Source organism: Callorhinchus milii, unplaced genomic scaffold, assembly GCF_018977255.1.
Source record: "Callorhinchus milii isolate IMCB2004 unplaced genomic scaffold, IMCB_Cmil_1.0 Scaffold13, whole genome shotgun sequence".
Taxonomy (NCBI): Eukaryota; Metazoa; Chordata; class Chondrichthyes; order Chimaeriformes; family Callorhinchidae; genus Callorhinchus; species Callorhinchus milii.
Window position 1 is genome coordinate 10,625,652 of NW_024704754.1, and position 25,912 is coordinate 10,651,563.

Sequence of the window (25,912 nt, forward strand, 5' to 3'; positions counted from 1 at the left end):
TGCATGACCACCACCGAATTCAAGATCCTCACCCTCACCTACAAGGCCATTCACGGCCTCGCTCCCTCCTACCTCTCCGACCTACTATCCCCCTACCTACCTGCCCGTACCCTCCGTTCCTCTGGCTCCGGTCTGCTCCACGTCCCCCGCCCCAACCGCCCTACCATCGGTGGTCGGGCCTTCAGCCTCTCAGCCCCCAGGCTCTGGAACTCCATCCCCCAGTGCCTTCGCCGCCTCCTCCCTTTCCTCCTTCAAGGCCGGTCTCAAAACCTTTCTCTTTGACCGTGGCTTCAGCTCCCCTCTCGACTCTCTTCCCCTCCTCGCTCCCTCCCTTCCCTCCCCTCACCCTGACCATTTCCCCCCTCCTCGCTCCCTCCCTTCCCTCCCCTCACCCTGACCATTTCCCCCCAATGCTCGGGTCCCGACCCAACTGTCCAGCGCCTTGGGACGTCCTCCCGACGTGAAAGGCGCTCAATAAATGGAATCTTGTTGTTGTTGTTGTGAGAGTCTGTGTTGGTTTCACATTCAGGAGAGCTCAGAGGGCTGTACTGATTGACATGTGGGGCGGACCAATCAGATCGTCATGTGCAATAAAACCCCGCCCTAAACAGATTCCCGCAGCGATTGGTTAAGACACGGGCGGCCTTTCCCATTGCTCTCACTTCTTGTCAATCACAAACAAACGCCATTACACATGGATGACTGGAGGCTTCGTGAAAGGTTGCGTGTCGGGGGATTAGCTCAAATGGTAGAGCGCTCGCTTAGCATGCGAGAGGTAGCGGGATCGATGCCCGCATCCTCCAGCGATTGTTTTCTGAAAGTGCTTTTGTCATATTAGGATTGCAATTCCTATTACAGTAAATTTATCATTTTATTTTGCTTCACCCACAAAATACGCAGTCAATCCACTTTACAGTATATCCTGTGAAATGCTTTATTGTAATAATTAAAACCCCAAATTTAACACATCTGTCTGCTTAGTTGATAAAACATTTACGATAATAGAACTGAGCCGCAGTTGGTTTTATTGTCAGTTTATCAGTTGGTCCGAGATTCAGTTCCATTTTATGGTAAGGAAACAATAAAGACAAAAACCTAATTCAAGGATGTGAATGGCCTCGCCCTGGAATGTCTGCGTGTTTGGACAGTGGGACAGACATGAAAAGATGAGGAAACAGAAGGGAAAGGTGACAACTGAAACAAACGCCCTTCTTAAAAATAACTTGAAGATTGGAAATCAGATCAGTATCCAGTTAGGGAGAGCTCAAATCTGCATTGGATGTAGAATAATCAACCAGTGTCTATCCTTAATAATCCTTAATAATCCACCAGTGTCTATCCTTAGGATCTCCTTGGGACTGAACTAACTACATGGTGACTGACGTGGCTGACAACAAATTCTTTTTCTGATTATTCTTTACCCAATTGTTTTGGCACCAAAAAATCAGTTCTTATTTTGTGTATAAAATATGACCGTGATTGATTTGTTCATTCAAGACTTCAAGAATCCACTGTGCATCAATTAGCCACTGCATTATCTACAAATAAACAGTCACTGCATATTTTATTAATTCCTGTGAAGTGTTCCTGATGTGAAAGGCGCTATAGCAATTTTTTTAGTATTATTTAAGTGCTTTGAGATGGTACCCTGCATTACATAAATGGCAAGCTATTGCTTTGACAATGTGTTAAGAGGCTATATCGAAAGCAAGGATTTTTCTATAACAGAAACTATTTCCTCTGGTGGGGAATCCAGAACAAGTGGGCATAATCTTAAAATTAAAGCTGGGCCATTTAGGAGTGAAATTAAGAGGCAGTTTTTCACCCAGAGGGTAGTGTAAATCTGGAACTCTCTTCCCCAAAAGGCTGTGGATGCTGGATCCATTCACATGTTGAAGACTGAAGTCCTTAGATATTTGCTCAGGGTATTAAGGGATTCAGGACAAGGGTGGGTAATTGGACCTGAGGTACAGATCAGCCATCATCTTATAGAATGGTGGAACAGGCTTGAGGGGCTGAATAGCCTACTCCCGTTTTTATAACAGTCAATACATTTACCAACAGTTCACTGTGAAATTCTTTGAGGTGTTTGATCTCAGGTTGAAAGCGTTTCAGGGCAGCGAAAAATGTACACGCTGGCATCTGTGGCTGCCGGCAGGGAGGCCGCAAATTAAAATACATTTGTAGCCTAAAGTCCACTAAATACCAGCGCAAAAGTAGCCCAATATTGAGTTGCCTACTATGGTTAGCAGATTGGCCAATTTAGAGAAGTGCTTTTCAAACTGTGTAAAAAAGGCCCTAAAAAAAAGTTTTGCAGATTTAAATTTCAAAAAAATAAAATTAGGCTCACGCCCAAAGCCATGTTTTAATGCCCAGTGAAACAAAACCCACCCAACCTGGCAAGGTGAGCTGTGGGATTGCCTTGCCAGCATCAAACATGGCAACGTTTCAAATCGACACAGCGGCAATCTGCGCATGCGGTAGGGGGCGGGTACCTCAAGGGACTCTGGTAATTGGCTGCTGTAGGCGGGAGCGCTTTGTTTGAAAAAACAGTCAGTTAGAGAGGAGCGCGAGGCTCAGAGCGGAGCTCATTGATACAGCGCGGCCGCCGCTTCCAGGTAACGCGAGCTGGGCCTGGGCCTGGGCGAGAGGCCGTCTGCTGAAGTGATTGCTGCCGCGTCTGGGCTTCACCCGACCCAGGAGGCTCTCTTCGGTATTCTGTCTCTTGGGTCTCCGCTTTCCCCGCGGCTCCCGTGTGGCGCTCGGGCTCAGTGCTTCATCTCGAGCGGCTGGTGGTCGCGGCCTCGCGGAGCTGGGCCTGGGCGGCCTGCGGTGCCGGTTTAACGTGGGGAACAGTATCCGCGACTATATATCTCGGGAAAAGCGGGGAGTTAGGGTATTAAATGATCTGTCAGGAAGAGTGGGTGCGGGGATGTGATGATCTGGTATGAAGAGTGCGGTGGAATAATGATTTGCCATAAAAGAGAGGTGTAATGTAATCCACTTTTATTGTTCTATTCCTTTGTCCTGATCCCGACTGTTCAGCGCCTTGAGACGTCTTCCCGACATGAAAGGCTCTTTAACAAATGTAACTTTGTTGTTTTCACTTTTCCAATATCATTCCTTTTATTGCCCCAAAACAAATATCCAAACTCTTGCAGGAGACCAACCTCACAGCGGGCGATCCGGAAACTGCCAGAGGAGAGGGCACAACTGCAAACAGTGGTGGAAGTAAACTTTGAAACTAACATCCGCTTAACAAGTGCTGATTAATCCCATACCAGAACTGCCCGGGAACAGTTCTTTTATTCACTCTGAAATCAATGTTTGGTGCTTGAGAGAGATGTGTGTTAGAAATCTTTTATTGTCTTGCCACTCAGTATAATCCTTGTGCAGTATTTGATTTAGCAACTACAGTATAATGTTAAAACCTTAGAAATGCTTTACTGGTAATTGCTTTGTAAGTGTAATGATTGCATTTTGTAGGTAAACTTGGTAGGCAGTTTGAGCACTGCAAGGTCCCATAAACATACAACAACAATAACAACTTTCATTTACATAGCACCCTTCACGCCGGACGGCATCTCAGAGTGCATAAAAGTGGCGGAGCCTGATACCTAGCCAGGGGAAGGGGACCGTAGGCACTGTCAAAGAGGAAGGTATAGACCAGTTAGTTTGACATCAGTAGTAGCAAGAATTCTTGAGTCCTTAATTAAGGATGTCGTTATGGGATTCCTGGAAGACCATAACAAGATTAGGCAGAGTCAACATTTACAAAAGGGAAGTCATGCTTAACAAGCAACTAAGAAGGTGAACAGCATGTTAGCGTTCATTGCAAAAGTAGAGTACAAGAGTAGGGAAGTCTTGCTGCAACTGTATAGGGCTTTGGTGAGACCGCACCGAGAGTATTGTGTCTCCTTATTTAAAAAAGGACATACTTGCCCTAGAGGGGGTGCAGCGTAGATTCATTCGGTTAGTTCCTGGGATGAGGGGACTGACCTATGAGGATAGGCTGAATAAACTAGGGCTGTATTCTCTAGGGTACAGAAGAATTAGGGGAGATCTTATTGAAACATATAAGATTCTTAAAGGGCTGATAAAGTAGACACTGAGGGTCTGTTTCCCCGGTAGGAGAATCTATAACCAGGGATCACAGTCTGAAAATTAAGGGTCAGCCTTTTAGAACAGAGTTGAGGAAACATTTCTTCACTCAGAGGATAGTGAATTTATGGAATTCACTACCCCAGAAGGCTGTAGATGCTCAGTCCTTGAACATTTTCAAGGCTGAGACTGATAAGTTTTTTAAAAATAGAGGGATTCAGGAATATGGGTATAGGGCAGGTAATTAGAGTTAGATCAGAAGATCAGCCATGATCTTATAGAATGGCGGGGCAGGCTCGAGGGGCTGAATGACCTACACCTGCTCCTAATTCTTATGCTCTTATGTCTTCACGCGTGACTTGAAAATGGGATAGAGGGGGCAAGGATTGAGGGAGAGAATTCCCAAACTTTGGGGTTGTAGTGACTGCAAGCACAGCCGCCAATGGTGGGGCGGAGGATTCGGGGCACAAGAAGGAGGCCGGAACCAGTCGAGCGGAAGCAGCGGGTAGTATTTAGGGATACAGCAGGTTGGAAAGATGGGAGATGCCAGGGTGTGAAGGGATTTAAATATAAGAGTGAGGGTCTTGAAATCTATCTGCTATGTCACAGGGAGGCAATGGAGTTTGGCAGGAACTGCTTTACAATATAATGCAAAATTACATTTGTATTGCGCCTTTCACGTCAGGAGGACGTCCCAAGGTGCTGGACAGTCAGGAATTTGGATCCGAGCCGGGAGTGTGGGGAGGATTTGGGATCAGGGAGGTTAGGAGGGTTGCAGAAGGCACAGTCGAAGAGGAGAGTGTTGGATATCGGAAGGGAGCAGATAATGACAAGCAGAGAAGGGGGCGGGGAAAGAAAGACAAAGGAAAAATTTAGGTAGGGGACTGAAGATGATGTTGATGGTGTAAGGCGAAAGAAGACAATAATGGGAGATTGCAGAAAGAAAAGATGTGTCTAAAACTCAGAATGAGCGAATAGTTATATAAGAGGGGGAGAAGGGAGGCAAGGCTGAGAGAAGATGGGAGCTGTGTTTAAGGTTTAAAGTGGTTAAAATCAATGTTGAGGCTTTAAAGTGGCTAGGAAGTAGATGAAGTGTTGTTCTTCGAGTTTGCATTGTGCTTTGTTCGAACAGGACAGGAGGCCATGGACAGAGGGAGTGGAAGGAGAGTTAAAGTGGCAAGCGACTGGAAGCTCATGGTTGCACTTGAGAAAGGAGTGGAGGTGTTCGTCAAAGTGATCACCAATGTGTGTTTGGTCTCCCCGATGTAGAGGACCAAATCGTGAGCAGTGAATACAATATACTACGTTGGTGGACTTGCATGTAAATCGTTGTCTTTCCACAAAGCAGTATTTTGGGCCCTGGACAGTGGTATGGGAGGAGGTGAACGGGCAGATGTTGCTGCATCTGCGCTGGCATGGCAAGGTGCCGGGGGAAGGAGAGCAGATATTAGTGGTGATGGAGGAATGGATCAGGAAGTCATGTAGGGAGTGGTCACTTTGGAATGCTGAGAGGGAGGGGATTGAAAAATGTGTTTGGTGGTGGGATCACACTGGAGGTGGCGGAAATGGCGAAGGATTATACGTTGAATGTGGAGGCTGGTGGGGTGGAAAGTAAGAACTATCACAGTTCTCTGAGGACTATCACAGTAATCTCTGTCTCTTCCCTCCCCACCCCCCTGCTCCCACACTATCACAGTACCGGGTAGTATTTAAGGATAGTTCATTAATCCTTTTCTGCAGTGTTAATCCCTCATTAATCCTTTTCTGCAGTGTTAATCCCTCATGCTTAAGCCAAAAGTTGTGAATGTGCTTAAGACAAAAGTTACATTAATTGTAGTTGTGAGTTTAGCTGAAAACCTTGCCCTTACAAAGAATGTTGAGTGTCATGACATAGAGAATCTATTGTTTTTACCCTCAAATTAAAAATGTTTTGGAAAGTGTTTATTAAAAGCACCCAGGAAATGCTCTGCATAGTTGTTCAGAAGTGGGTGAGCACGACTACGTACCTGAGCCGAATAGAGAAGAATTTTCAGAATGTGCTTTATGATGACTGCTTTATGAAAACTATGATGACTGATCAAGTTTCATGTGATCATAGAATTATACAGCACTGAAGGAGGCCATTCGGCCCATCATGTCTGTGCTGGCTCTTTTAAAAGAGCTATCCAAATCAAACCCACTCCCCTGCGCTCTCCCCATAGCCCTGCAAACGTGTTCTCCCCAAATAATTATCCAATACCTGAAAAATATGAAAGAAGAAACACGAATTACCATATTTAGTCATGAAACTTTATAAAACACTGGTTAGGCCTCAGCTAGAGGACTGTTCAGTTCTGGGCACCACACTTTAGGAAGGATGTCAAGGCATTGGAGAGGGTGCAAAGGAGATTTACCAGGATGGTACCAGGAATGAGGGACTTTGGTTATCAGGAAAGGCTAGAGAAGCTGGGATTATTCTCCTTGGAGCAGAGAAGGTTAAGAGGAGATTTAATAGAAGTTTTCAAAATTGTGAGGGGACTCGATAAGGTGAACAAGGAGAAACTATTTCCACTGGCGGGTGGGTTGGTAACCCAAGGGCACCGATTTAAAATAGTTGTTAAAAGAAACAGGAGGTGAGGAGAATTTTTTTTATGCAGAGTTGTTTAGATCTGGAATGCATTGCCTGAAAAGGTGGTGGAAGCTGATTCTACACCAGTTTTTAAGAGAGAAGTAGATAATTATTTGGAGAGGATAGGCTTACAAGGTTATGGGGAAGTGGGATTGATTTGGAAAAGCTCTTTTCAAAGAGCCAGCACAGACTCGATGGGCCGAATGGCCTCCTTCTGTGCTGTATAATTCTATGATTATGTGTGCTGTGTATTCTCTGCAATATTGATAAACTTACAATTAGTTTATCCAATAGGTACCTTCTCATGCATAAAAATTGAATTTTATCTGAAAAGTATTTCAAGCATTAAGAATGAAAGTGAAGCCAGTGTTGATAGTTGAGTTGGCGGGGAATTTGAAAGCTCTCCAGGAGTGTTTGGTAATTAGAGGTTAAACTCAGGAATTGGTTAGTTACCTTACTGCTGTTGGGAGCACTGTTAGCACCTATATTTTGCTATAATTTTTCTCTGTGACAGTTGCTAAGTGTCAAGTAATTCTTTGAGCGACATGTATTACCAGAACTGCTTTTTTCACCTCGCTACATTGCCTACCTCCATCCGTATCTCACAACCAACGCAGCCGAAAACCTCAGCCACGTCTTCCCGGTTGGACTACTCCAATGCCCTACTCACTGGTGTCCCCAGCTCCACCATTCACAAAATTCAACTAATTCAAGACTCTGCCACCCGATACTTCACTTGCACAAAACTCCGTACCCACATCACACCAGTCCTTGCCAGGCTCACTGGCTCCCAATTACCAAATGGATCGATTTCAAGCTCCTCACACTTGTTTTCAAATCCCTTCATGCCCTGGCACCTCCCTACCTATCCGACGTGCTTAACCTCTACCCCACCAGCCTCTGCCTCTGCTTTGCTCTCTCTGGCCTCCTTCTTGTCCCTCCACTCCACCGTTGGTGGCTGTGCCTTCAGCCACTACGCCCCGAAACTCTGGAACCCTCTCCCTCAAACCCTCTGCATTGACCCATCCCTCCCCACTTTCAAATCCTGTGTAAAGGCCTTCCTTTTTGATTGTGCTTCTTGGTCACCTCCCCCCCCCCCCCTCTCTCCCCCTGGCTCGGCGTCAGACTCCACCACTGTCAAGCGCTCTGGGACGCTACCTGCACAAAGGGCGCTATATAAATGCAAGTTGTTATTATGTATTAGATGTTTTTTATGTGATGGTTGCTGTTTCATTTGCAAAGATTATTTGATTTTGGTTTATCCTCATAAATTTCTTGCCGCTAGATTTCATAGCAGAAATAAAATTCTATCTTGCTATATAAGGACTCATTTGTCATAGCATTTATATTATTAAGTGTTTCAAAAGTACTTTCCATGTGTAAAATATTACACGTTTCAGTTTTGAGGCATTGGTATGTGCAGAGTTGTTAGTAGCCACCTAAAGACCTAGTTTTCTTGATTTTTTGGAAGGTCACCACTTTCTCTGCCTCTTAGAGGGCTGAGCTTGAAGCCTGCCCACACAGGCTAGCCAAGAACTTTCTGTGTTTGTCTTATACATCAATCTCAGATATTGTGGAATGTCCAGCAGTCAGAAAACTGTTATAAACTTGACTTTCAAGAAGCTGCAAAGTTATGGGTTTGAAGTAGTTCTGTTATAAACATGAGCGAAACCAATAATAATAAATAAACAATGTGCTTGTTCATGGTTTTCCTGCATCACCCAGGGGGGAGTTAAACTCTCCAAGCTCTGATTTCCACACAATTACAGCAAGCAGCACCAAGTTACTTTTGGTGATCAATGTCTGCTAATGGTCTCTCTGAGGCAATAAATTGCTGTTCCTAGTTATATGGGGAATATTAACTTTGAAACTTTTATTAAAACGTAACTGATGCCAGGTTCATTGTGCTGGGGGAGTACTTTCTTTATCTGGCCGCTTGGAGCCTGGGTTTGCTTTTTGAATTGTCCAATCATTGAACGAATCCAACTGGCATCTGGTTTTACTCCACTTATAGCGTGACTGCTGGCTGGCTGTACACTATTTAGTGCTGGGTAACTCCAAATGTTCCTGATGCATTATATTTGCTTACAAAAAGTTCTGTTCATTAGTGCCAGATGGATTAGTTTCCTTTTTAAAATGAATTACAAGCAGTTATATAAAAGCTAAAATCTTATGAAGCGCCTTGAAATGTTGTGAAAGAGGTGCTATAATAAATGCAAAGAGGATAATTTCTATTAATATAACTTTTATTCATTGTAAAAAAAAAAATCAGAAACTGCCTTCTCTTTTGAATAATGATGTGGAATCTTTTACATCCACCTGGTCAGGCAGACAGTTCCTCATTCAAAGGACAGTACCACTGACAATGCAGCACTCCCCCAGTATTGGACTGAAATGTCATCTTGAATGATCAGATAAAGCCCCATCATGGGACTTGAAATTGCAACCTTTAATATAAATATCAGCGCTGCTTTTACTGGTTGGAATTGCAGTAGTATTGCAGTGGTCAAAGGAGGCCCCTGGTAGGAGATTGATGTCCGAGCTGAGTTGTACTTTAGTCCTCCCTCATAACACATGGAGTGAGTTGTTGTTTGACTGCATTGTAACTGTTTGTGTTTCCTTCAGGTGCAGTGGCTGAGAGAAAATGACTGCAACATTTGTGTCCCCAAATATTTTCTCTGATGATGATGAGCTCCTTGTTTTGGAATCGACCGCAGCTGAAATGTTGAATGGTGCTGTAGTGACCAAGCAGTTGCTCCCTGAATTCTCCGTCATCTCACCAGGGAGTGATGCACATCAGGCTCCAGATCATGGGTGTACCCTCATGGAGACATCTCCAGATGACAGAGTAAAGGTTTATCTTCGAGTTAGACCTTTCACAGAGTCTGAGCTTGAGAAAGGGGAATCACAGGTTAGTAGCGGTGGGATACAATTTTAAAAACCTCATTAGTTAAGGGAGTAATACATTTGGGGATTAGAATTGCTTGTGTTCTTAAAATTTAAGATGGTGCAGAAAATGTTTTTTTTATATACTGTAGAAATTGACTTCCAAACAAAGAGTGAATTTAAAACTGTTTTCCAAAATTCTCTGTGATTAAATTTTTAGACCGTGGATTTGAGCCTATGAATGCATCACAAGTCACTCCTTACCCTCCTTAGCTCTAGGGAACTTAACCAATCTTTACCTAACTTCTCATCTTAGCTAAATGATTGCAGACATAACACTGTTGAATTATCACTGAACTTGCTGTAAGGTCAGTATTATTTGTATCCATAATTGAACACAATATGCTAGATTAAATCTAACCAGTGAATTGTGAATAATTGTCATTTAATTTCCTCCGGACTACTGAGATCTTCATCACGTCCAAGCTAGCTTAACCAAATTAACCAATGCTCTGCTCACTGGACTCCCCAGATCATCCTTGCACAAGCTTAGACCACTCAGAACTCTTCAAACCCAAAGTCCTCCATCCTTGTGGCTCTGTTGGTTCCCAATTCCTCCCCCCACCTCCCCCGAGCAAATTGAATTCAAGATCCTCACCTTGTTTTCAAATTCTGCATAGCTGGACTCACTGCCAACTCTTTGTGGAGTCCTGTAGCTCAGTGGTTAGAGCACTCGCTTTGCAAGTGAGAGACCTGAGTTCAATTCCAGGCAGAGGGCGAAACCTTGGGCAAGTTTCCTTACTCCACACAGAGCCTAATAATAATCCCTCCAAAACCAAAAACAATAATAAATTGGTCATTTTCAATCTACGACTGTTTGTGGGACATTGCTGTGCGCAATTGGCTGCTGTGTTCGCCCACAAATATGCAGTCAATTCACTTTACAGTGTGTTCTGTGAAGCGCTTTGGGACGTCCTCCCGACGTGAAAAGCGCTATATCAAATGCAAGGTTTATTATTATTATTCTTTTTCTTTCTCTTCCCCCCACTTCCAGTTCAGGGTCCCAATCATCTTTGTGAAGGGAATTCAGGTGTCTTCCCAACATGGAAGGTGCTGTATAAATATGAATGTTGATTGTAATTTCTCCTCAGGGCTGTGTTACGATCGAAACCTCTGAAACTCTGATGCTGCGAGCACCAAAGGATTCATTTGCAATGAAGAGTACTGAACGGGGTATTGGCCAGGCTATGCACAAGTTCTCCTTCACTCAGGTCTGAGATGAAAAATTAATGACTCCATTGAAAAGAGATGACAAGCTGCAAATAAATAAATGAACTTGTGTTTAACGTAGAATATTATATTGACAAACCTGACAGTCAATCTGTACAACTAATTTCACAAGGCAGCTCCTTTTAACTTTTATTACGTCACACAGTAATGGAATGGGTACTCACACCTCCCTACCTCCAATCTGTTTACACTGCCCCCCACTATCCGCCTTCTCCTCAGCTGGCTCCGGCCATCAACATAACATAGTCACAAATAGATCAAATAGGGAAATTAGAAGAAATGTTTTCATGCAGAGAGTAACGGAAATGTGGAACATGCTGCCACAGGGAGTTGTTGAGGCAAACAGCATAGATGTATTTAAGGGAAAGCTGGATAGGTACATGAGGGAGAAAGGAATAGAAGGTTATGGTTGAAGACTTAGTTGAGGAAGGGCAGGAGGAGGCTCATATGAAGCATAAACACCGGCATAGACCGATTGGGCCGAACGGCCTGTTTCTATGCTGTATATTCTAATGTATGTCCTTCATCCTCTCTGCTATACCATCAGTGCTTTCAGTCACTGCACCGAAACTCTGGAATTCTCTACCTCAGTCCCTCTGCCTTGCCTCTCGTTGACTGTCTTTTGAGCACACCTGGGAGAACTTCCTTTTTGACTGTAATCTCCGCTCTCCCTGTGGCTTGGCATCAAGCTTCTCACTGTTAAGCGCTCTAAGACGCACCCCATATGAAGAACTCTATAAATGCAAGTTGTAGTGTTTTATGAGTCTCTGCCAGGCCTTCAAATAATTGCCTTTAAGAATTGTTTTGAGCTCAACTAATTGTGGGAGACAAATTTTTAATAGCCTTGGGAGATGTGTTCTTCATAAGCCATGGCATTTTAATGAATTGGTTCCTTTGCTTGTATACAAATAATTTACAACATACACTAGAAAGCATTTGCGTATGCTGAGGGTAAGCAACAGCTGGAACTGGTTACGAGAAGTCGTGTGGTTGAGGCTGAACACTGGGTTCATTCAAAATACAGCTTCAGGCTGGTATAGAGGAAGGATGAGATTAAATGAGCGAAAATACCTTTGTCTGAACATCTTTTATGAATGCTCTCTTTAATCCTGTTTTCCTGTCTTCTACCCAAGTTACTTCCCACATATACAAATGGATAGACACTCCACTTTACAGAAAAAGAGCTTTCAGATGTTTTGATGTGATAATGTGCTATGTTAAGCGCAAGGATTGTCTATTATTTAAGTATTGGGGAGCCCTGTTAAAGTGTCCTTCAATGTAATGTTGCCCTGCTTACTCATTTGTGGTGCACGACAAGTGACGTTGACTGCAGACATGTGCAACATGCAGAAGGTGGCTGTTGGGAGTAGTCTGACAATCCTAAAGTTGGTCATTATTCAGTGCATCCCTTATAATGGCGACTGCTGAGACATAGGACCCAGCCAACTGCACTATACCAAGGTTTCCCTTTTAAACAGCCCAGATGATTCTACCTCTACAGCTACTAGGGCAGTGCATTCCATGTTTTCACAAAATGTTGTTGTTTGTTATCTAGCCTTGGCTGTTCTTAACACAACAGGCAGCTTGTTTTGATACTTCATCACTGTGTAACCTCTAGATTGTTTTTGTTTGTTTACTACAGATATTTAGCCCCGAAGTGTCACAAAAGGTGTTCTTTGATGTGGTCATGAAAGGGCTGGTGAAGGAGGTGCTGGGCGGCCACAACCGCTTGGTTTATACCTATGGTGTGTCAAACTCAGGAAAGACCTACACCATTCAAGGTGAAATATAACTTGTCTGCCTCATGCCATTGAGATTCCACTATTTTGACTTGGGGCTGAGGGTGTGGGTTCTTTGAACATAACAACAACTTGCATTTATATAACGCCCTTATGATTTATTGGTTGCTATTTTGTTTGTAGGAAGTAATCGTGATAATGGGATCCTTCCTCGATCACTGGCGGTCATTTTCAACAGTCTCCAGGGCAAGTTGTATCCCAGGATGGATCTGAAGCCGACCTTGTGCAGTGATGTTCTCCAACTGGATAGCAAGCTGGTCAGACAGGAGGAGCTGAAGAAACTCTCTTTAATGGGTGTAATGCGAGAGGTCAGTCACCTAGATAAGTCCAAGTTGTTACTACTGCTGCTGTTGTTGTTGCTGCTGCTGTTGTTGCTGCTGCCACTGCTGTTGTTGCTTCTGCTGTGGTAACTGAATGAAACTGGGCATGTGCTGATCAGGCTCCTGGAGCCAGCTGGTTGTTTTGAGTGCTGCACACTGACATACGCTTGGATTCTGTTCCATGGTGGCAATATGCTTTGCTTGAAACTTAAAGAAGCTCAAGTTTACAAAGGCAGCGGTTATAGTGAAGTCTCAGTCTATCCTTGTGTACATTGCAAGGACTAGTTTATAGTAACATTAGGAGAGTCCTGGAGCAGCTCAACTAATGTGTGGCCCAAATAAAGGGATGTAGATCAATCGGAATGCTCCTCATTCCGATCACTATTGATGTGATTAGGTTTCACTGTTTAAACAGCACTGGGTCAGAACTCAGTGTGGTTGCAATCACTTTATATCCCCTAGTGTAAAAGGATTTCAGAGCCCATTTTTGTGTGATAGTGATATGTGTTTTCTGCTTTTGACTTGTAGGAGGATCTGGAAACTCCAGTGAAGAAGAATCTCAGCACAGAGTGGAGACAACGGGGCGCGGGTATCAGCTGTGATTCTGATAGTGGTATCGCGGGTATGTCCTGCACCAGTCAGTTGGAAGGTAGGACAGTGTGCGAAATGTAATCCATGAGCAATGTTCCATTCTGGTGCAATTCTGATTGCCTTTGTAAATGTTTGGGGTCTAATTGGGGCCAAGTTGACTCCAGTGTTTACAAAAGGCAGCAATTTACCTAAAACTCTGGAGCTTGCAAATGCAGCATTTAATGAACCATGAAGTAAAAAGGCTACTTCCTCTCCCTGGGCATTCATCAGTGTTGGCATGAACTTGTCTCTTACGTAGACTCAACACAAAAAATAATAGCAAACATCACCTGGCAGAATTGTTGACTTCTCTATTCACATTTATTCAGCATGCAGCATTCAGAAATTTGGTGATGAAACAGCACAGTAGAATGAGATCCAGTGACAGTCCTGTCGCGGATGCTTAAATTTCTTTTTTTAATTTTCCAGCTTCAGAATTTACATCACGCTGGGCTGATCAGCATACAGTTGTCCTTGTTCAGGGACAACATGTGCAATATTCCATCTGGGTTTCTTTCTTTGAGATTTACAATGAGATGACGTATGACTTGCTGGAGATGGTTCCTGTGAACTCTAACCGGAAGCGACAAACCTTGAAACTGTGCGAGGATAAAAATGGAAACACCTATATAAAAGGTACTGGCCTGCGCCGGCTTGTAAATGTGATCCTTCTTGGAAAAGTGGTCTTTGCATACTGTGGCCCTCTGTGTTCTTACTGGGACCATTGAAACTGGCAAGCCTACAAACATTTCGTTTTAATTTTCAGCACTAGTAATGGAGAGAGGTTGTCTGACGAAGAACATACCTTTATTTTCAAATGATTGCCACACTTTAATAACCATAAACTGGATCAATGGCCAATTCTGATGCATGTACTCTTATAATAATCCTTGCATTTGATATAGCGCGTTTCTTATGAGAAACTTATGAAAATTGACTGAGGAATTTAGATCTAAGAAATCTTTCTCTATTGCAATTTAATACTAAGCTCATTCCAGCTGCTCTCTGCTGAATTGAAGCCGCTGTAAAGGTTTACTTGAATAAATCAGTTATTTGTTTTGATCAGATTTGACTTGGATCAATGTCAACAATGCAGAGGAAGCCTGGAAAATTCTGAAAATTGGCAGGAAGAACCAAAGTATGGCCAGCACACACTTGAATCAGAATTCCAGCAGGAGGTAATCCAGCTTCATAACAATTCTTTGAATCCATTAGAGGGTTCATTTCACGGAGCATTACGTAGCCATTTGACCCAGATAGTTTGTGGCAGTGGAAGGCTATCAATTAGGATCTTCAGAGAAATAGTTACTGATGTTGCTCAAGTTGATTGGGCAGCCAACTGTTTAAAAGCAGTAAACAACTAATGGATTTTGGTATTTCAGATGTTGAAATGTTCTTGAAAGAAGGTTAAAAATTCTATTTCTCGCTTCACATTACTGTAGTGCTCCAAACTCCTGGCATTGCAGGAGTGACGAGCAGTACAGTGATGTGCAACAAGAAATACAACTCAGCATATAATAAACCTTGCATTTGATATAGCGCCTTATCATGTCTTTGAGATGTCTCAGAGCGCTTCACAGAATGTAGTGTAGAATATACTGTATATTTTGTGGGTGAAACGTGGCAGCCAATTGCACACAACAGTCATTGATTGAGTGACCAAATTTTTTTTATTTTGAAGGAATTATTACTCCCGGAAAAGCGATCTGCCAATTGACTAACAGGGTTCCTACTTACTGCTAGGTAAACAGGTGTGTGGAAGCTCGGAATCGAACCCAGATTCTCTCGCTTGTGAGGCGAGTGCTCCAACTAACTGACTACTAAGCTACAGGACAAAAAAAATAGAAATATTGCGTAGTTTATTAAGTGGATCAATATAGGGCCTTATAATAATATATTAATAATAATATTAATATATTATAATATAGGGCCTTGAAGTTTGTAAGACACAGAATTGCTGTCATTTATACTTGGTGAAATAAAATCTTTTTTTCTTGCTGGTCTTTTCCAATTAACATCTTTTCATAATGTTTTAAAGTGTTGGTAATTTCATGATTTGTCTTTTTCAGTCACAGCATCTTCTCCATCCGAGTGCTGCATGTATCTGAGGACTGGAAGTCTGTTCTCCAGACCAGTGAGTAAGTGTTTCTCCTGAGGGAGTTCTGATGCCTTTATGTAATTTATTCTCTCTGAAGCACTACTTTTTGTGCTTGAGCTTACAAAAGACAGCTACTTTATTTTCTGCAGAAGTTACATTCTCCATCTCTTGACTCAGTGTTAAACGGCTCCACCATGTGGTAACTGCATAGAAGGAAAAGAACATACAGACGGACTTTTCTCTGACTATGGTCATTGCTTCTTCAAACTTTACATTTACAAGCTTCAAATGAGGGATCTTCATGCTCTTCCTTCCTGTATGCTAATCAAATCAGTATCCATTCCATCTTCTAGCCCACAATGGCCTAAACTTTTGGCTGCTGTGGGCTGAATTCCCTGTTGGAGGCTCTCCCCATCCCTGCTCTCTCCCCCTCCCCGCTCTCTCCCCCTCCCCCTGCTCTCTCCCCCTCCCCCCGCTCTCTCCCCCTCCCCCCGCTCTCTCCCCCCCGCGCCCTCTCTCCCCCCCCGCGCGCCCTCTCCCCCTCCCGCCGCCCTCTCCCCCCCCCGCCCGCCCTCTCCCCCCCCCGCCCTCTCCCCCCCCCGCCCGCCCTCTCCCCCCCCGCCCGCCCTCTCCCCCCCCCGCCCGCCTCTCCCCCCCCGCCCGCCCTCTCCCCCTCCCCGCCCGCCCTCTCCCCCTCCCCGCCCGCCCTCTCCCCCTCCCCGCCCGCCCTCTCCCCCTCCCCGCCCGCCCTCTCCCCTCCCCGCCCGCCCTCTCCCCCTCCCGCCCGCCTCTCCCCCTCCCCGCCCGCCCTCTCCCCCTCCCCGCCCGCCCTCTCCCCCTCCCCGCCCGCCCTCTCCCCCTCCCCGCCCGCCCTCTCCCCCTCCCCGCCCGCCCCCTCCCGCCCGCCCTCTCCCCCTCCCCGCCCGCCCTCTCCCCCTCCCCGCCCGCCCTCTCCCCCCCCCCCCCCCTCCCCGCCCGCCCTCTCCCCTCCCCGCCCGCCCTCTCCCCCTCCCCGCCCGCCCTCTCCCCCTCCCCGCCCGCCCTCTCCCCCTCCCCGCCCGCCCTCTCCCCCTCCCCGCCCGCCCTCCCCCTCCCCCCCTCTCCCCCTCCCCGCCCGCCCTCTCCCCTTTTTCTCTCTGCTCTCTTCTGCCCACCCCAGCTCTCTCCCTGCCGCGTGCTTTCCTCTCTTCTCCGCCCTTCGTCTTTTCCTCCCCCCATCCCCATTTCCTTCCCTCCCTCCGCTTCCTCTCCTCTTCCCCCGCTTCCTCTCTTCCCCCCTCCCACTTCTCTCTCCCCACCCCCTCCTCTCTGCTCTCTTCCGCCCACCCCAGCTCTCTCCCCCCACACGCTCCCTACTCCGTGCCCACTTCACTCCCCTTCCCCCCGCGCGCTCCCTACTCCGTGTTCTCTCCCCCACTGCCCACGCTCTCTCTCTCCCCCGCCCCCACCAGCGCTCTCCCCCACTGCGCGCTTTCTCCCCCTGCACTCTCCACTCCTGCGCTCGCTTCCCCACTGTGCTCTCTCCTCACCCTGGGCTCTTTCCCCCTCTCTCTCCCCCACCCCCTCTCTCTTCATCCCCCCCTCTTTCTTCATCCCCCCTCTCTCTTCATTTCCCCTCATTTTACCCCCGCCCTCGCTCCCACCCGTTGTCTTCCCCCCCCCCTCACTGAGCTCTCCCCTCCACGCCCCCACAAGCTCTCTCCCATCCAGCTCTTTCTGCTCCCTGCTCCCCAGCCCGCTCCCCCCAACTCCTTTCTGAACTCCATTTTATGAAGAAGTTTATAGTTTGGTAAATGCTTAAACCGTGTTGCTAGTATTATGGAATGACCTTGGAGGAGTTACTCAGTTGAACACCCTTGTGTTGGTATCCAAAGAGGAGTCTGCAGCTTGTCGAATGGCTTGTTTAGTACAACTACCATCCATTGTGAAACTGAATCATGGAAGGTCTGGATACATTCCCCTTTATATTTTGCTACAAATTTCACAGTTCCTATGCTTTGTATTCAATTTTGTAAAATGCTTTGTGATGTCCTTTTGATATAAAAGGCAAGCGCTGATGGTGAGAATTTCTGTTCTCATTAATTTTATCCAAGGTGCGTGTTCTGTTGTCAAACTCCTTTTTCTTATTGCAGACTATCTCTCTGTGACCTGGCGGGGTCTGAGCGCTGCAAGGAACAGAAGCGTGGAGACAGGATGAAAGAAGCGACTAACATTAACACTTCTCTGCACTCGCTGGGAAGATGCATCAGTGCTCTGCGACAGAACCAACAGATCAGGTAGGCAACCTGGGAGCTAGATCAGTTGCTATGCTTCCTCCTCCCACTTCTTTTATACTTGTCATCACTTTAATGTCATCAATAAAGTACAATATTGTATACAACAATAATTTGAGGGATTTGTAAATATCTAATCCTGCTTTATCTGCGTGAGTTTCATGCCAATCTGTCGAAAATTCTGCTCAAACAGCTATCTCATTCCCAATCTGTGAAATCCCAATCCCAATCTCAGCTAAAGAAGGCTCCTTTAGAGGATATTAACTCCAAAGGAGTTCTTGTTTGCATAATGAGTGAGCTGTTCAGGTAGTAGCTTGGGCTGAAATTTAGCTATGATGAAAGCCTGGATAGACTGTGGTTGTTTGTATTCCTTGGAGCAGAGAGTGATTTGATTAGGTATTTAAAATAATGGATGGAATTGAAAGGTTAGATGGTAGAAACTTTCTTCTGGCAGTAGGATCTATTATGGCCTTAAAATAGAACTAAGACAGTTAAAACTGATGACAGCAAGTATTTCTTCCCGCAGAGGGTTGTGAAATACTCTGTCCTAGAAAGTTGTAGCGACAAACTATAGCGATGGTTGAAAGAGAAATAGACTGATATTTGGATATTAGAAGTATTAAAGGCAAAAGAACATGGCATTGGGATTTTAAAAAATTGCCAGGTCCAATAAATAGAATAAGGTCCAATAGATCTGATGAACTGAAGGGCCTCTTCCTTCATGTTCCTGTTTTCCTCTTCCTGTGTCCTGTATGTGAGTGTAACAACTTTGTAAAGAAAACTGCTGAGCAAGAAGCACATTTTTATTTCGCCTAAATTTCTCTGATTGTGGTTTAAATGCTGTTCTGGCCTGATCGGGTGAATCTGGGGCCCAGGCCGCTGTGGGAATTGCTTAACCTTCCCTCCCTAGGAACTTTACGTTGCTTTGATAGGCCTGATTGATCTTTCCACCCTGTGCTTCCAGGTCCAAGCCTAATGTGGTTCCATTCCGGGACAGCAAACTGACTCGAGTGTTCCAGGGCTTTTTCACCAGCCGTGGGAAGTCCTGCATGATCGTCAACATCAACCAGTGTGCGTCCACATATGATGAAACATTGCAGGTTATGAAATTCTCTGCTATCGCCAGCCAGGTAAGGGATCTGTTATGCACTCAATGCTGGAATCAACCAAAGTCAATAATTTGAGCATCATCTTTTAGCATGAATATGAGTATCTTTATATGTTTTATTAAGATAGAAACTGTTTTTTAACTACGACCCATCTATATGATTGCCTGATAACAATAACAAATTGCATTTATATAGTGGCTTTCACGTTGGCAGGACACTGTACAGGTTCAGGGAAATGAGGGAAAACCACAAATTCTCCAATTTCCAAGAACTTATCTAGTCCCTTTTTGGATTACTGATTCCATCCCAAGTAATTTGTTCCATGTGCTCATCAACTCCTTTACTAGTAATGTTTATTCTGCCCCAACAAGTGAGTTATCAAGTTTTCCTGAGTCCTGTAGCAAGCCAGGTATTTTATTCATCTCCATTCAGTCCCTCAAGTGTTTTGTTTTAATATTCCCTCTTCTCTGAGTTTTTTCAGATGTGGATGCCATCTTTTTCAAAGAAGGAATTGAGTATCTATTTAGTGAAGAAATCAATTTTGAATTGTACGAGAGGCAATGTAGTTTTTCTTTAAATTGACTTTGATTCAAGTCAATTTAAAGATGGCCAGATGGACTAGAGTCTTTTCTGCTCTTATAACTTTCCTACTATGGTTCCAATTGTATTGAAAGGCAAAATGTTAAATTCACCTTTATGAGATTTGCTGATTTGTTAAAGTAAGCGGTGTATGTGTACCATCAGCATCCTCTGGGTGGATGGGGTTCAAAGATGATTGATTGGATTTTTTTTTGTAATCACTCACCTTTTGTTCCAGTTGATCCAGGCACCTCCTATGAAGCTGGGGCTGCCCTCTATCCGCTCGCTGATCCGAGAGCACAATGGATGGAACAGCTGCAATGCCCAGGAAACGCTAGAGGAAAATGAAGAGGACGAGGATAATCAGGAGGAAGATGGTGATGAAGAAGAGACCGATATCAGTACGCTGGATAAGGAGGTGGGCGCTTGCTGCATGTTGACCTGTGCTACAGGAAAGTGCTGCAGATTAACTTGTTGGTGGGGAAAACATGATCAAGGGCCAAGCAATGTGTGCCACCAGGTGCCAGTGTTAGCTACTTAAAGAACTACATAGGGTTTTAGTTTGAAAGCATTGCAAAAGGAATATAACTAATAAATGATGTAGGTATCTGGACATGTTTGAGGGTGTCCATAGGAACCAATCTTGGTTCCAATTTAAAGGAAGTCAGATTGCAGCCAAACAAGGTTCCTGGCAGGAGTTTGAAAGCCGAGTAGGGTTTTAATGGGATAGTCTGTGCCTCTGGCACGCTAGAAACAAGGTTAGTGCCAGTGGCAACCCTCAATCTAAAAGTTGTGATAATTTAAAATTGTTAAAATTTCAGCATTATTTTGTCCCTGGTTGATGGGAATTTCTGAATTGGGTTCTTATCTATTTTTCTTTATGATCTGAGCCAATTTCTTTTAACATCTGATTGACTGATGTTATATTCACTCCAGTCGTTACAGAAAGTTATCGAGGTCCTGCAGGAGTACGTGGTTAAGGAGAAACGGGAGAAATTGTTGATGGAGTACGAGATCCGGGAAAACGTGGTCAATGAGATGAGCGAGCAGTACAGCAGCATGGAGAAGCACTGGAGGTAGAACACTGACTGGCAGCTCAGCACAAACTTTTATTTTTCATGTAAATCCTGTCAAAACGTACCCAAAGACTAAATAAGGCACAAAATTATACTGAGATAATGACTGAGGCTTCATAGTTCTATAAGGTCCCATAATGTGCAGTGTTACTTGGTCCTTTTCGCCCACAAAAAAAATGCAGTCCAAACCACTTTACAGTATGTCCTGTGAAGTCCTTTGAGACATCTCAACGACATAAGGTGCTATATAAGATGCAAGAATTATTATCTTTGGCGTAAATGAAAGAAGAGCCAAGCCCCCTATTTCTAAACAGTTTAGTTTAGACTTGTGGAGGCTGCAACCCGTAAAGTGATTGTTTTTATAGCTATTGACGGTTCAAATGTAAGTTTGTAAATCTGCCTTCTATCGTGTGTCACAATTTTTAAAAATATACATGCAAGTGAAGCTATGAGGATGACTGGATTGAACATTTTGGGGAGATTTATACACTGGTTGGCATATTTGTGATAGTTCAGTTAGGCTTTGAATCCAGTCTCTCTTGGCAATTCACCCTTTCAGAGTTTAAAAGAGAAATCCTCTTAGTTCTGGGTGGGTGTCACTTACTGTGAGAAGGGGTTTAGTTAGCAGGTTGTGAATAGTTTGTACTTGTTCTTCCAGAGAGCAACTTGTAGAACAAAAAGAACAACTGGAAGATTTCTATGAAGCAAAGATGAAAAACTTCCAGGAGTATGTTAAGCTCTATTATCAGTCATCCGCTGCTGATGAGGATGAGAATTACTCTGATTCTGATCATGACTCAGATGGTGAAACGAGTACCGATAAACTCGAGGTAAGAAACTAACTCACAAGTGACGCAGCTGGATTTCAGGAATCATGCCTTTTGAATATCTTCCTAGACATTACTATGTGCTGTTTCACTTGTTTTTTTTAAAAAAAACAAAGGTCTGGGTCCACTCGTGGTTCAGATTCTAGCAAAACCTTGTCTTTAAACTGCATTTTTTTTAAAAGGAGTCAAATAAAATGGCTGAACTGGAGGCTACTATTCAACATCTGAAGTCTGAGCGAAAGTCTACTAGGGAGCCAGCAAGGCAGTCTGCCCGCCTGGCCTCCGTGGGCCTCCACAGGGAGCTGCAGAAGCTGCAACTGGAGCTGGCAAATGTGACGGCCGAGCTGGAACAATACAAAGTGCAAGCGGCTCACAGTGCAGAGGGTCAGTGCTTTACTGGAGAAGCTTAGGCTAACCGGGGTGGTCCAACCTTTGGCTGCTGAGGTGCCCTATTTGAGAAACTTCTGTGGGCCACGTAAATAATATTTTTGTGTTTCCGTTCCAGGGAGGGAGTGGGTGGGCCAGATGAAATGGAGGGGGGAGCGGATCAAATCTGCCTGTGGGCTGGATGCAGCCGCCGGTTAGACCATCCTAGCCTTAAAGACTAATCGTATTCTTCTGCGAAACCATGACTTGTCATTGGTGAACATGAACTATCTCTATCTTGTTCCAGAACTGGCCCGATACAAGGCGATAGTCGAGCCACCACCTGCAACCAGACGCCTAACTATGGACGCGGACCGCAAACTTGAAGAGGGACATAAGGTGAGATGTTTTTTTTAAACCTTCCTCTGCTCTTCTGTAGAATGTGAGAGGTACTCCCTTAACCTTTGCTGACCAGCTAAGCTGCTTACATTTCCTGATGACTTTGTGTTAGTGGTTCAGTGAGATCTGCTTCTCAAAGAACAGCTATGCAGTGAAGCAGTTGTGGGGTAGATAGCATTATAGTTGAGGCTCTTGATGTGTTTCTCAATATCGCTGCACAATTAATTAGGACAAATACCTTGGGAGCGAAGTGCTGCCGAGTTGAGGTTGCTAGTGTTTTGCCTCTGGGACAACAATGACCCATGATCCAGCTTCACTAGTACAGCTTGGTCTGATTCCTACTGACGGTGTGAGGCAGCATTTATTGTTAGTATGGCGTTGTATTCAAAAAAAAAAGATTTTATGAAGAAGGCCCTTCATAAAATTATAGTATTACAGTCTTCCTAATAATCCATTCCAGCTGCTCATTCCTTTTTGTGTGAAGTAATACAGTGGAACCTCAATTCAAATTTGGGGTTAATAAAATCCAATGTGAATGATGTTACTCATTGCTTGACTGGTCATGTAACTGTATGTGCACATAGAAAGCCATCATTATCAATATGGGGTTAGAAGTCATCTTCAAAATTCGTCTCGTGCTTTCAGCACACTGTTGCTCTCTTCAAGTCGGGCCTGGGGAGCCCCCTTGTGTGCAATGACCAGAATTAGATGGACCAGGCAGAGTACCTGAGGACAATTTCTAGGCAATTTGAACGGATGTATTTGAGAATCTAGCCCAACAACCTTGTTCATTGCTGTTTTTACACAGTCTGGACATGATTCAACTAACATACAACACTTTTCCAACTTCGACTTTTCTGTCTTGAAGCTGTTTGTTTGTACTGTTATCTTGAAAGAATAACTGAGCAACCTGTAATCCCCAAGTAATGTTTTGCTGGGATCTGTATTGTGTTTGAAAGGTAGATCACAATTGTACAAGATGCAAATTGGAGCAACCTTTGCAAAATTGATTGGGAATTTGTACTCCAATTGCCCTGCCTCTAACTAACGATCCTGTCTTGACGCGAAAGTTGATGCATAAATACAATTTGTTGTTTTTAAAAAATCCTTCTCGATTTTGCAGAATGCGAAAGCTCTACAGAGGGAGCTTCAGAAATTGGGCCAAGCACTGCAGACATCAGAGAGAGCGTGCTGCCACCGCACCGGAGCTGCGAAACTGCAAGGGACTCTAACCAAATGTGAAGAGATTGTGGTTAAGCAGGTACTCTCTAGTCGAGACTGCTTTCCTGAGGTCACGCAATTCCAGGCCTGCTCAAAACCTGGTTCATGATCCCCCTGGCCTGTTCAAGTGCAGGAAACGACTGCAGTGCAACCATCACATCTCCAAAGCATTAGTTACTGAAATGGTGCCAGTAATTGTTTTGTGGAGTCCTGTAACTCAGTGGTTAGAGCACTCGCTTTGCAAGCGAGAGACCTGGGTTCAATTCCAGGCAGAGGGCGAACCCTTGGGCAAGTTTCCTTACTCCACACAGAGCCTAATAATAATCCCTCCAAAACCACAAACAATAATAAATTGGTCATTTTCAATCCTGTTTGTGGGACACTGCTGTGCCCAATTGGCTGCCGCGTTCGCCCACAAATATACAGTCAATTCACTTTACAGTAAATTCTATGAAGCGCTTTGCGATGTCTAGAAGACGTGAAATGCGCTGTATCAAATGCAAGGATTATTATTATCTGTAAGAATCCTGGCAGTAGAATAGACATTATTTTTACATATATATATATATATATATATACACACACACATATACACAGGCAGTACAGCTTTTCCAGTTTAAGATTTTCACTAGAGCTGATATTCAGCTTGTATGATGGTAATACCTGAACGATGGATAAAGTGTTAAGCAAACTTCTTGTATCTGACAGGATCACACCTTGGCTGAGCTTCAGAAGTTGATGATTGTGATTAAACTGGACCTGAAGAAGAAGACTGCATGTATTGCGGAACAATACCACACTGTTCGCCAGCTCCAGGATGCCTCTGGCTGCAACAAGCGCCGCTGTGTGGCAAACGTGGAAAACCAGCCACCCCCACACAAAAGGCCTTTCCTGACTGGCATCCTATCCAAAACCCCTCTGAGAAGTGCCCGTCAGATGGGCGATAACAGCCCCTACAGCTACATCCTAAGATCCCGAGCGGGCCTGAACACCCCATTGCGAATGGCAGCCTCAAACTATGGAGGGAAGTATTAGCAGCTTCAGTCCCCCCTTTTAAATAGAAAGTGTTTTATTTTGGTAATTTCATCTATTCACACATGTATTAAGGTGACTAAGAATCTGGGATATGGTGCAATGTAGGCATTTGTTCCACATTGTTTGGAATGAATTGTAACTGCAAATAGGTGCGGATGTGAGCGAGTGGAACAGTTTGTTGAGGTTTGTACTTGAGTATCTGATCATCAAGTTCTGATTGTTTCCTTGTCTGTCTGCTGCTAAGAGAATCCATTCTTGTTCAGACAGGTGTTTTGATTATTAAAAATGTATTTCAGTAAAATAAGGCATTATTGCTGCTGTATTTGAGTTAGCCTTCGATTATCAACAAAAATCATTTAACCTTTTTTAGTAATGGAAACTATCTTGTTAAAATATATATATGTATGTGTGTAAAACCTGGATAACTCCCATTCTTGTTGGTTTGGGTCACCTAAAATATCAGCTCAGCTGAATATTTTTGTTATAGTAAAAAAAATCTTGGTTTTGAGCTGGAAAAAAATACTCATTTTGGTGACGTGATAATCCAGAGTAGCCATTGTTTGTTACATTGAGTGGTTTGTTTTGAGCAAAGTGTTAGATCCTGGATATTTTTATGATCGCATTGTATTTTTAGTCTATTAGGTAAAGCATGACTTCTATTTAAACATCAGTTATCATTTATGTTTGTCTATCACTAACCTTGGGTGTGTATGTATACATATACATACTGACCGTCTACATTTAGAGATTAGAGTACTATACTTTCTGAACATCTGAATATATTTCTAAATATACCGCATTGCCAAGAATAAAATAAATGCAGTGGGAATTTTCAACTTTGGTTGGTGAGAGAACCAGCATGTGTATTCTTTTCAATAAACCTAATCAATTTAATATTTGCACTCAAAACCTAGGTTATGTTCCATATTTTATATGAATCTTTACATGAAATATAAAATCCAAGTGTTGTTTCTTTGCAGAAATACAAGACTAAAGGTTCCAATATTCTAACACTAACTAATGCTGTCAAAGTGACTTGTTCTGTCAAAGAGCTGGCACAGACTCGATGGGCCGAATGGCCTCCTTCTGTGCTGTAACATTCTATGAATCTAATCACTGTCTTACAAAAAAAAAGTTCTGATAAGTGTCAATGCAGTTTTCTGAGGATTAATCATGCTTCTGATCACAATACATGTGAGTGTAGATTCATCTATCACCTTCCTGGAAAGTTGCATTTAAAATGGGTGCAGTGCCAAAGTGAAATCTAAACATTCTTCATATCCAGTCCCAGGTGT

The 25,912-nt window shown here is 44.0% G+C and overlaps 1 protein-coding gene and 1 non-coding gene across 3 annotated transcripts; both read left to right on the forward strand.

The window, feature by feature from the left end:
• The first annotated feature begins 730 nt into the window (after positions 1 to 730).
• On the forward strand, positions 731 to 803 carry trnaa-agc. The gene has a single exon. It is a non-coding gene; the product is annotated as a tRNA-Ala (tRNA).
• Positions 804 to 2,559: 1,756 nt separating this feature from the next.
• Positions 2,560 to 25,704, forward strand: kif20a (kinesin family member 20A). Of its 2 annotated transcripts, none has more exons than XM_007891359.2 (18): positions 2,560 to 2,618; positions 9,335 to 9,620; positions 10,747 to 10,866; positions 12,528 to 12,666; positions 12,808 to 12,992; positions 13,533 to 13,653; positions 14,064 to 14,270; positions 14,701 to 14,812; positions 15,704 to 15,772; positions 17,865 to 18,008; positions 18,970 to 19,135; positions 19,932 to 20,111; positions 20,630 to 20,769; positions 21,428 to 21,599; positions 21,779 to 21,980; positions 22,270 to 22,361; positions 23,485 to 23,622; positions 24,291 to 25,704. In XM_007891359.2, exons 2-18 carry the CDS (start codon positions 9,354 to 9,356, stop codon positions 24,615 to 24,617), a joined length of 2,781 nt encoding a protein of 926 aa, XP_007889550.2. In that variant the 5' UTR covers positions 2,560 to 2,618; positions 9,335 to 9,353; the 3' UTR covers positions 24,618 to 25,704. The 2 variants fall into 2 exon arrangements, with proteins under 2 accessions (XP_007889550.2, XP_042195822.1); XM_042339888.1 differs by lacking the exon at positions 2,560 to 2,618 and adding an exon at positions 3,115 to 3,231.
• Positions 25,705 to 25,912: the final 208 nt, after the last annotated feature.

What these genes read in the sequence shown, in the direction of transcription:
- kif20a (XM_007891359.2), top strand. Translation starts at nt 9,354, where the DNA reads ATGACTGCAACATTTGTGTCCCCAAATATTTTCTCTGATGATGATGAG. An exon ending in CTGCACCAGTCAGTTGGAAG is followed by an intron (nt 13,654 to 14,063) that starts GTAGGACAGTGT and finishes TTAATTTTCCAG; the next exon opens with CTTCAGAATTTACATCACGC. An exon ending in AAGAGATTGTGGTTAAGCAG is followed by an intron (nt 23,623 to 24,290) that starts GTACTCTCTAGT and finishes TGTATCTGACAG; the next exon opens with GATCACACCTTGGCTGAGCT.